Source organism: Gossypium raimondii, chromosome 4, assembly GCF_025698545.1.
Source record: "Gossypium raimondii isolate GPD5lz chromosome 4, ASM2569854v1, whole genome shotgun sequence".
Classification (NCBI taxonomy): Eukaryota; Viridiplantae; Streptophyta; class Magnoliopsida; order Malvales; family Malvaceae; genus Gossypium; species Gossypium raimondii.
The window spans coordinates 6,765,324-6,777,361 of NC_068568.1; the positions used below are offsets into that span (position 1 = coordinate 6,765,324).

Below are 12,038 nucleotides of genomic sequence, written 5' to 3' on the forward strand. Positions count from 1 at the left end.
CAATTTTTGTTAGATTTTTTGGGTTATAAACATTTATTATTTTATTGAATTAATTATTTTTATACTTTATTATATATATTCTTGAACATTTTATATTTATATTTATATTTTTATAATTTTTAAAATTTGATATATAAATATATGATAAAATATATATTTTTAATTAATAACACCACATGGCTTATTGGCCACCTACTTTTTAACGGCATTAAAAATTGAACCAAAATATACAATGGAATGATACTTTAGATACCAAATTAAGGTAAAAGGTAAAGAAAATGTTTTAAAAATGTTAGTGATATGAGTTCAAACCTCACAATACATAAATTTTACGATACTAAAAAATATAAAATATTCATCAAATATATAAAATATTATTTAATAAGCTTTACAAATACAATCTATCATTAAACAAACAAAAAAATGATTCTATTAAACAATAATATCATGCATATAATAATCCATAATTTAATAAACCCAAAATAAATAATAAAATTTAAATTTAAAATATATTTTAAAATTCATTTTTTGGTTTTAGATATATTGATATGTTTGTTGGAACGGATCATAGCGTCCGATATAAGCACGGACTTAATTTATATTATAAATTAGTAATTTTTTATAATGGAATGATTAGAGGGGGAGTTAATGTGAATTTAGTCGATATAAATAAATTCATCGCACAACTTTCCGCGTGGAACTATCAACTTGTCAAACTCAGCCAACGAATGTTTGACTGTAAGATTATCGTCTCATATTGCTTTATTAGATCTCCGTAAAATTAAAATAAAATTTTGCTTTATTATACAATTTGTTGTTAAGAGCAGCACGCAATTCACAACCAAATTTGAAATTTCATTCCAAAATGGAAACTGCAATCGGAATCAGTGCAGATTCAGCGCCATATATCCCCCTCGACCATGAACCCAACGTTACCGACGACGCTCGCCTAAACCAGCTGGGTTACAAGCAAGAACTTAGCCGCAGTCTCTCGTGCGTAATCCAATTACTTTTCCCCTCTTATCTGTTTTTGTTTCTTTGTCAATCTATCAAGGCGATGGCCGCATGTTGATGATGACGAGGCTGAGAAATGTGTGGTGCAGGGCGATAGCGAACTTTTCGGTGACATTCTCCATTATATCAGTGATCACTGGACTCACAACGATGTACAGTACAGGACTGACCTTCGGTGGACCTGTTACAATGGTATACGGGTGGCCAATTGTGGGCGTCTTAACCATGATAGTGGGTCTGGCAATGGCCGAGATTTGCTCTGCCTATCCTACTTCTGGTGGCCTATACTTTTGGAGTGCCAGGTTGTGCGGCAATGAGTGGGGTCCTATGGTTTCCTGGTTCACTGGCTGGTAAGTTTTCTTATAGTTTAATTCCGCCCTTGTTTCCATGTCTTCAATTGTTTGGACATTGCATTTACTCTGATATGTTTCTGCTGGGTTGGGTTTCTACTACCCTTTGTTTGTCACTCGAACATGTGTTAGGCAATTAGTGAGCAACTGAGCATTGGATAAGTAATTTCCATTGTTGTTGAAACCGGGTCAAACCAACCGATTGAATCAGAAATCGGTGGGTGTACCTACCGGTCTATGAACCTTTCTCAAAGTATATAACATGCTCCCAAACATATGAAAGTATTCTACTATTAGCTTCCTTCATTTTCACATTTTATAGTGTGTCATCTCATCTTAGGCATCGACAAGATATATTGATAGCCTCTGCCTCGAACCTGCATAAAACTCTCTTGGCATTTAACATGACCCGTGCCATATCCTAGATGGTGTTATTCTTCAATGACCCGGTTCTATTATGGAGTATCTAAAGCAAAAGATTCATGTTGGATGCAGGCATTGTCACAAAACTTAGAGAATTTTTCATTCCTGATTTCCTTTCCATGGTTACTCCTTATCCTGACAATTTATTCAATACGCTAGCGGCTAACACTTCTCATTCTCAAGTTCCTTTTGCTTCTTGAAGTCATCAACTGTGTGGGATTTCTCTTACCCATGTGAATTGGAATAGTCATCTGCACATACAAAAATATGATGTTGCCTCCCAAGCTCTCAGTTAGCATTAACCCCATTAAGTTCATGTGCAGTAGCTCTAGTGGTGTAGTTGTTTGGATCTATTGCAACTGAATATGCGACTCATTTTGCTGCTTTCCCTTCAAATATTCACCACATATTTTAAGAATTGCAAATTGCTCCCTTGACTTTGGCAATTCTCTAACATCATTGCTTCTCACCAATCTTTATAATCTTCTGAAGTGTACATGTCTTAACCTCCCGTGTCATAACTCAAGATCAGAGGGTTTGCTCTGTTTCAAATTAATGGTTCTACCAGCTTATAGTAGATCAAATATCTTTGTCCCCTATGATTAACTCTTTGGATTCATCAGTCACCTTGTATCTTTCATTGGTGTAACAATCCACTATCAGTCCTTGATCTTGATAAAGTCAGTTTTCAAGCTTTCAACAAGAAACACAATATGGAGATCCTTCCACATTAAGTACACCGTTGCCAAGAATTCTCACTTTCCTTTTCATCGTCAAATGTCACCTTTGTTTTGTGTAATAAAATATAATTATATATCATTTAGTTATATTATGACTTACTGAGTGAAAAATTTTATATAATAAAACTATAGAAAGTTTATTTTAGAACCAAATGCAGTTTTGGTTGAAATGGTAGAATTGAGGAAATGGAAATTTTGAGATCTTAGATTCAAATATTATTATGTGCATATATTTTCTATGTTGTATATAATGAGACAGATGAACGTGACATATTTAACAAAAGAAAATTAGTGTAATAAATATAATATAATACTGAAAATTTTATTAAAAAATGACACAAGTTAAAAATATATGCATTATGTTTAGCATTTTGATGCATTAAATTAGTGTTATATTTACAATTACACAACTAACACGAAAGAAGCGTGCATATAAATTATTAGATCAAGTATCTTTAAATAGATTAATATTCAACTCTTAACATTTGATCTCATTTCATATTTATATTGTTAGATTGAATTGTAAAATGAAAGACTAATATTATGGCTTGGCCAAGCTAAATCTATAAGATTGAATTTGAAAATAAAAATACGTATGTATAAGGAAGAAATATTGATTTTATCTTTATAAAAATAATTATTATTTTGTGGGATAAGGAAAGTTTCATAGAATTCATCTCATTAAAGATTTAATTTATTATATATCACATGAAAAGGTATTATTGTAACATAAGGTACAAATCATTATATTAGATATACTCATCCATGACCTAATTTATAACTTTAAAAATCAGAGGAGAAAGTTATATGTCTGAAAATTATTCCAAAACACATATAATAGTAAGAAATTATATAATTTAATTTGGATCATATTACATTAAGTACAAAATATTAAGATAATTGATCATCATCATCATCATCATCAATGACCTATTTTATGTATTTCTTTTAGTACATGGGAATACTATACTTTTAAAATTAAAAAATAATATATATCAATAATAGTCATACACATAAAAGCATATATAGTTGATTAAAAATCATAACGATGGGAACCAAAATATATAATTCATGCTCAATCATATTATAAGATTACTGTAGTAATATAAAATATATTAATTTGTTTAAATTTAAATACATTATAGGATAACCATAAGTAAAATAACATTTTTTTAATTGTCATGCATGGTTAAGTATTTTAAATGATTATTATTGGTTGTTACTTTATTTCATAAAAGTCGATAAAAGAACCTTCTGTTTTATAATGTATACTAAATAACATATAAAATTAGAATCCAATCATGACAATAGAAATCATTTTAATTATAATTTTGACAAGATAAAACCTTAATAGAATTTAAAATTATAAAATTAAAATAAATTAATAATATATGATATATATATTGTTTGAATGCATTTTTTTCAACCATAGCAATTGTTGTATAAACCAAAAACATTTATGTAGTTTATGTTGCTAATTAATAATATCATATTATTTAGAAAAATAAAAAAATAGAACTGAAAAATTATAATTATTCATATATTATAAATATAAATATAAACTTCAAATAATGTTTTATTTATAAACAACACAATTCTATAAAAAGTTATCTCGCTAAAAAATGTGTCCTTATAAAAGGATATCTCATTCTCGTTAGAAGGGTCTTCCTCATGAATCTTCCTTACCTCTGTCATCATCATTTCTGACTTCCCATTGTGCTTGCTTATTCTGGCAACGTAACAAAAAACGATTTCAAATTAAATTTTGAATAATGCTAAATATATTTTAATTTCATTATTGCAATGTTTTGAACAATTTAACTTGATGAATTGCATTTTTTTTTCTTCAAAACAAAATACTAACTCTTGTTCGTTATTAACTATTACCAACAATTTTAACTCAAGCATTGACTTTGAGTAAATTGCACTTAAGGTTACTAAATTATTAGTAATTTTACATTTTTTTCTTTCAACTTTAAAAAATTATAAAATAATTATTGAGCTATTCGAAAGTTTTCATTTAAGTCACTGAATTATTTGAAAGTTTTTATTTAAGTCATTTAGATGTTAAGTTTTCTTTAAAAGTCCGGCTAGCGAACTCAAAGCTTAGATCCAAGTCGATCCAACGATCAATGTCAGAGATTGAAGATGAAAGTTGTTTGGATTTTGGTTCACAAATTCGTAATATTCAAAGTTGGTTCATGAAAACAAACTACATTAGAAAAAGGGAAAAAGAGTTTTCAATTGGTGAAGACGATGCGCATAGAGAAGGCCATACAACAACGATTTTAACAACTAAATGATTTTTGAATAATTCAGTGACTATTTTGTAATCTTTTGAAATTAAATGATCAAAACTTAGTCTTACTAATAGTTTGATGACTTGAGTGTAGTTTAACCTAATACTTTTAGTGATTGAATTCTTTTTTCCATTATTCCTATTCAACCCTAATTTATAACTTTTGATTACTTTTTGGCATTTTAGGCCAAATTCATACTCTCAAGCTCCTTACGGGTCACTCATTTTAATTCTCTCATCACCTTTATTCTTCTCCACGCTCAATTTTGTTCCACCATCTTTCCCCTACTTTTACCTTACCAATCATGATCTGCATTAAATAATTAATGAGTTAATTTTTTATTTAAAAATAATTTAATGTTTTAAAAAATAAAGTAAAGATTTTCACCAAAAGAAGTAAGAATTTATTCTGATTTAAATAATAAATAATCTCTTATCTATTTATATTTTTAATGTCTTTTACTGAAAATTTATATACTTTATTTACCAATAAAATTATATATATTTGCAATAAGTTATGAATTAAACCCTAAAATTTAATACAATAGCGTGATATTGAATGTGAACCTTACCTTTAAATTAGTTTTTTTATTAAAATTTAGTTTTAATATTTACATTTTTGTCAATTTAATTTTTATCTTTTTAAACTAAATTTTACTGTAAATTTTTTAAAAGAGTAAAATCGTTCTTTAATATAAATGTTGATTAAAACTTTTTTAACAATGTTGACGTGGCAATCCACATACTTGTTCGTACGTACTTCATGTTGACATGATATTACTTGTTTTATATGTAATGTCAAAAAATAATTTAAAATATCATAAAAATATTTAATAAAAATAAAAATTTAAAGATAATATAAAAATTCATAAAAATAATAAACATTAGCATGAATTACATGTAGATTATCATGCAAGCTATCATGTTTAAAAAAATTAATGTTGTAGTTAGTATTTCCTAGAGTTGTCCATGAGCCGAGTTGGGTCCTAACAAAATACTAGACCCGATTGATAGGCCTAGGCCCAACCCAATCGAAAATAGGTCTAAACTTTTTTCCAAGTCCGACTCAGATAAAAAATGTTAAAATCAGGACATAGACTGTTCGTATTAATTTTTTTAAAATTTATTTTTATATAAAAAATTAAAAAAATATAATACATCAAAAACATTAAAATAAATGTTTCCCAACAAATTGAAACTAAACTTTAAAAAATCTTTATACTTAAATAACACTAAGATAGTTGTAACTTAACAAGTAAATACCTCTAAAATAGTAGCAAAATTAACAATAAAATAAGAGTTATACAATATCCAAACAATAACAACAATATAATAACAATATAATAGTGAAATGACAGCAAAACAGTAAAAAAATAATATTTTTTTTTGCAAATTAGGGCTGAGCCAAAAAAATTATTCGAGGTCCGGCCCATTTTATAAATGTGTTTTATTTTGCGCCTAAGCTTATTTTTCGAGCCTATATTTTTGCCTAAACCCTCCCATTTTGGACTAGGCCGAGTGCCCCAACCCATGGACAAATATAGTATTTTCATTAAATATAATATTTTGATTTTTAAAAAATTTTTGTTTGACTTAAATTTGATATTTTTAAAAAAATTGAAATTTATTTTAAAAAAATAAAAATAAAAGATATAAATGTTAAGGAGTTAATTTATGATTCCTTTTTAATTAGTTAAAAAGTCTTATGATATGACAGCTAAAGAATTGCGGTGGTCAAAGATTAAGATTCCAAACAAATCGCACAATTTAAAATTGGAGGAGAAACAAAATTCCTGGATTTACTTCACAATGAACAGAGTGTCGGTCCTCGTTTCCACACGTTGAAACCACCATTTATTCAGCGTTGAAGTAGTAACGATTGGTTGGTGGCAATCAATTTCATTTTAACATGTGTTAAAAAATATATTCAATTTACGATCATTTCAGTGGCTCTGTATCAAGTAAAAAATTAAATTAAATTAACTGAAAAAGAAAAAAATAATAATCATGCAAGCAATTGGATTCGCCCTATGCTTGTGTACAGCTTGAACTTGGTGTGTTTGACCATCCACCATCCTGGCCTCAAATTTCCCATTTTTTTTCCTAATTACTGTTATGTGACCAAAAAAAAAACCATTTCTTGAATTTGTCATCAATGCATAGCAGTGTGTGAAACCCTCTATTTGGCCAGTGAAGTTATCACAAATTTCCATTGATCTGACTTTTATATGGGATCTGATCTGCATATGATCTTTGATTAATCATTAAATAATTCATAAGGACACAAGAATCACAGAGAGTGATTGGTTATACAGTAAGGAAGAAAGGGAACAGAGAGAAAAAAAAAAAGAAAGAAAGAAGAAAAACAACCCAATATATCCTTTTCCTTTTTCTCCTTTCCGTTGTGAAAAGTACGGTTCAGGTCAGCCAAAAAATGGGTGTTCCATCTCATACAGTTGAAAATGGGAGCGTTTTGGTGGATTCAGGGCAGTCCCGTCTCAGAGAGCTTGGCTACAAACAAGAGCTCAAGCGTGATTTATCGTAAAGTTCTTCACAACCCTTTTTACTTGTTTCAAATTTTGATTGTGAAGAGTGTCAACCGGAAACCAAAAAAAAAAAAAAAAGGATGAGCTCTCTTTGTTTGATTTTTTGTCAAACCATATTGCAGGGTGTTTTCGAATTTTGCGTTTTCATTTTCCATCATATCAGTGCTTACTGGTATCACCACACTCTACAACACTGGGTTGACTTTTGGTGGACCAATCTCTTTGGTTTATGGTTGGTTTATAGCTGGTGGGTTTACCATGTTTGTTGGGTTATCAATGGCTGAAATCTGTTCCTCTTACCCAACTTCTGGTGGCCTTTATTATTGGAGTGCTAGGCTTGCTGGCCGAAATTGGGCACCCTTTGCCTCTTGGTTCACTGGCTGGTAATTGGGTTTCTTTTTTTAATTATAATTTCATTAACTAACATCTACAGTTCACATTTTCTTTGATGAGTTTTGCTACTTTATGACTGACAGACTTTATTGCTTCGATCTTAAATTCGATGATGGTATTGCCTTTATTTAATTGAATCCAGTTTATGAATGGTGGAAACTTTCATTGCCAAAAGGAAGATTATGACATTTGACTGGGATTTTGTTTTGATTATGCCGTAAACCTGCCAATGAGATTTTGTTATTCGATTTTGCATTAATTTGTGGTCGATGCTAGTGTTTTTATGGTTTTGACCTGAGAGTTAGTGTTCTTGGTCTACAAGTTTAAGCTCTTGAGAGTTGAGAAGCTTTATTGACCATATGAACTATCAACTATACGAGTAGCTCGTTTTGCGTATGTTATTAGATCGTTTTCCTGTCAGTACAGGATGCATATGGATGACATAACTATGGCCAGCTTGATTGGTTTCTCAAGCTGACGTCATCTTATATTTTTATTGAAGTATAGCTCCAAAACACTGGATCAAATCATAGATTAAACTTCCTTTGAGCATGTACTGCATGTTTTAGAGCTCTGTATTTTTGCACATGAGGTCCATTAAAAATATATTTGTCACTGCTTCAGCCCCAAAATTGAGGCCATTAAGTTCTTGTGCCCTCTGTGCATATATGTTCTTTTCATTAGATAAATGGTCTTGATGTAGGATTTTAGTTTCCCTTTGATTTCCTACAGTGTAATTCAACCTTAGTACTTGGCATGCTCATGCCCTACCTCACACCTGAGACCATGGGAAAGGGAAACACTTTTGCTTTGGTGCTCCTTTCCATGTATATTAGCCACTTTCTTGTATAAATTCGGGTGTGATTCTGCATAGAAATCCAATTACAGTTTGTATAACAAGCTCTTCTTTTCCGTTTCCCCTTATTAGTACTGAATTGTCTCAGTAGACAATAGGGTTTTATCTCACTGACTCACTGTTGTCTTAGAGCTTACATATGTTCATATTTGTACTTCTGTATAATCAAAAGGGATAGCCAGCTTTATCTCCCTTCGATGCCTCTAATGCAGACAATTTATTTATTGGCAGGTTCAATATTGTTGGTCAGGTGTGTCTTCGAATTTCATTTGCTTGAATGTATCAGTGGAAGGCAATCTTCATGGAGATTAGATACTAACACAATAACAAGTTCTAACAACATAAACTACTTTTTCATTTGCAGTGGGCTGTTACAACAAGTGTAGATTTCTCACTTGCACAACTGATTCAGGTGATAATTCTCCTTAGCACAGGTGGAAAAAATGGTGGTGGATATGAGGCATCTAAATATGTAGTCATTGCTTTCCATGGGGCAATTCTATCTATGCATGCTATAATAAACAGTCTTCCCATTTCAGTTTTATCTTTCTTTGGGCAGCTAGCTGCTGTATGGAATCTTCTAGGTATGAAGATATCCGGGCTTAACATGAATTCTGGCTTAAGCAATCCCCCGTTTTTGACTTACAGTTCTTTGCTTCTAGGTGTTGTTCTTCTTATGATCCTCATACCCTCAGTTGCTACGGAGAGGGCTAGTGCCAAGTTTGTGTTCACTCATTTCAACACTGATAATGGAGAGGGAATAAACAGTAAAGTCTATATTTTTGTTCTTGGGCTTCTAATGAGTCAATATACCCTTACTGGATATGATGCATCTGCTCATATGGTAAACTTTTGCCTTTCCTTAATTTCCTTCTCAATCAAACCCATCTTTAAAGCTGTAGAAAAATCAAGGGTAACAAAAGGTTATCAAACTTAATTGAGTACCATGTAACGGTTCCGTATATCTTTGGTGAAACTTAATGACATAAATCTTTAGGGCATGCTATTTGTTAGGTCTGCTTTTGGAAACATGAACAAGAACAAAGTTTTACCAGCGTTGTGTGAATTTGTACTATCATTTGATTGGCTTTTGCGTTGGACTTTTAATTACTTCTGCCTTATGGAACACTTCCAATCTGACAAATGGAACTAAATCATGTTGTTCATCTTAAACTTCTATTTGTAGACAGAGGAAACCAAGAATGCTGATAAGAATGGACCAAAAGGAATAATTAGTGCCATTGGGATATCTATTATTTTTGGATGGGGTTACCTACTCGGTATTACCTTTGCAGTTACCGACATCCCATATCTTTTGAGTGAAGATAATGATGCCGGAGGCTATGCTATCGCTGAAATATTTTACCTTGCATTTAAGAATAGATATGGAAGTGGTGTTGGGGGAATTATTTGCTTGGGAGTGATTGCAATTGCCATATTCTTTTGCGGTATGAGTTCCGTTACTAGCAACTCAAGGTAAATCCATTTTCTTATGTTCTTGTAAGACAAATCTCTTGGATATTGTTTTCTATCAAGTGGCAATTGATTGAACTAGATATCTGTTTTCAGGATGGTTTATGCGTTCTCGAGAGACGGTGCCATGCCATTGTCATCTTTGTGGCATAAAGTAAACAAGCAGGAGGTTCCTATAAATGCAGTTTGGCTCTCTGCATTTATCTCCTTTTGTATGGCACTAACGGTATGCCATCCAATTAACCATTACTTAAATGAATCCTTTATTTGTTGCATCCGAGTGGTAAATTCAATTCGTACCAGTTTAGATGATATTGATATAGGCTAGTGGATGGAACAGATATAAGTACTTGTTTCCCCCATGTTTAGCAATTAGCAATTAGCAATTAGCAATATTCATTAATAGCAAACAATGTTCCCTTTGTTTATGTTTGTTGTTGTCGTTGCAGTCTCTAGGAAGCTTGGTGGCATTTCAGGCCATGGTATCTATTGCAACAATAGGACTATACATCGCTTACGCCCTACCAATATTCTTTAGGGTAAGCTTGGGTCGGAAATCGTTTGTCCCAGGACCCTTCAACCTCGGGCGCTATGGAGTGGTGGTTGGTTGGATCGCAGTGCTATGGGTGGCGACCATCTCGGTCCTATTCTCATTGCCTGTTGCCTATCCAGTCACCTCTGAGACACTCAACTACACGCCTGTTGCTGTTGGTGGTCTGCTTTTTATTACTGTTTCTTGGTGGATCGTTAGTGCTCGACATTGGTTTACTGGTCCCATTACCAACATATAAAATACACGTCTTTAAGATTAAATAACAATAATAGAAAAATACGTTTTGTTCATATATTTTTATCAAATTCAAATCGCCTTTTAGATTTTTGTTTATTAATACCTGAATTATTTAATTCTTTAACATAGAGCCTGAATTGCATACTTTAGTATATACTTCAACCCAAGGGAATAGCAGCCGTTTGGTAGCACGTGAAAACTTTGTGAGGGAGCGGGAAATATGGAATTAATTGTTTATATATGGTTCTTCATACATGGAAATTAGAGCAATTAATTATATTGCAACACATGCTATTAAATATTTTCAGTTATCAAATTTTTTTGGTGATAAAAACATAACTTAAAAGATTAAACTACATTGATACAATCGAAAGTAGCATTAGCTTTGTCACTTTTGAGAAAGACTAGAAGATCTGTAGGAGCAGATGTCAAAACATTAACTCCCTCCCCCTTTGCAAACACCCTCTTGGCAATTCGATCAACGACGACGTTGGCTTCCCCTTGTACATGTCTAATCTCCTAATGCTCAAAACTTCGTAGCTTTTGTTGGATCCACCTAACCATTGCAGAGCTCGAACTAGTTGTATTACACCTTTACTAAACATGAACTACCTCAAGGCTATCCGTGTGAATCAATATGCTATTCAAACCTCGATCTTGCAAAATAATTAGCCAATCGAAGATACCCCACAGCTCAGCATAAAAAACAGAACACATCCCTAGAGAATGGTTTGTGAAAAATAGAACGTCGATAATGACAATGTATCGCAAAGAAAAGAAAGAAAAATAGAACACAAAGAATTTTTTTACGTGAAAACCCTTTTGGGAGAAAAACCACGGGCAGATGAGAAGAAAATTCATTATGTTGAATTCGAATGATACAAGAGGAGAGACAATTACGTCTATTTATAGGTTTGAAACCTTATTCTAATCAAAGTCAAATAGAAGTAATGTAGTAAGGTTAAAACACCTTATTGTAATCAACATCAAATAGAGGAAGTAAACATCAAATATCGGAGTTCGGCCTCGTAGATCCCCTTATCTTGCCACTTGTATTTATTTTAACAAGAATTTGGGTCACACAACTTTTAACATGGTTAAATCCCAAAATCCAGTTCCCTTGATGATTCCGTATCACTCCCCCTGCGGATGCA

The 12,038-nt window shown here is 31.8% G+C and overlaps 1 protein-coding gene across 2 annotated transcripts; it reads left to right on the forward strand.

The window, feature by feature from the left end:
- Positions 1 to 708: 708 nt before the first annotated feature.
- LOC105780365 (amino-acid permease BAT1 homolog) lies at positions 709 to 10,984 on the forward strand. 2 transcript variants are annotated; one of them, XM_012604651.2, is made up of 8 exons: positions 709 to 993; positions 1,104 to 1,364; positions 8,853 to 8,871; positions 8,986 to 9,205; positions 9,284 to 9,465; positions 9,808 to 10,097; positions 10,191 to 10,320; positions 10,544 to 10,984. In XM_012604651.2, the coding sequence occupies exons 1-8, from the start codon at positions 866 to 868 to the stop codon at positions 10,883 to 10,885; spliced, it is 1,572 nt and encodes a 523-aa protein (XP_012460105.1). In that variant the 5' UTR covers positions 709 to 865; the 3' UTR covers positions 10,886 to 10,984. The 2 variants fall into 2 exon arrangements, with proteins under 2 accessions (XP_012460105.1, XP_012460106.1); XM_012604652.2 differs by lacking the exons at positions 709 to 993; positions 1,104 to 1,364 and adding exons at positions 5,685 to 7,367; positions 7,495 to 7,755.
- Positions 10,985 to 12,038: the final 1,054 nt, after the last annotated feature.

Excerpts from the sequence above, each read along its gene's own strand:
- LOC105780365 (XM_012604651.2), top strand. The coding sequence starts at position 866 with ATGGAAACTGCAATCGGAATCAGTGCAGATTCAGCGCCATATATCCCC. Across the intron at positions 994-1,103 it reads GAACTTAGCCGCAGTCTCTC|GGCGATAGCGAACTTTTCGG; the intron begins GTGCGTAATCCA and ends TGTGTGGTGCAG. Across the intron at positions 9,206-9,283 it reads TGCTGTATGGAATCTTCTAG|GTGTTGTTCTTCTTATGATC; the intron begins GTATGAAGATAT and ends CTTTGCTTCTAG.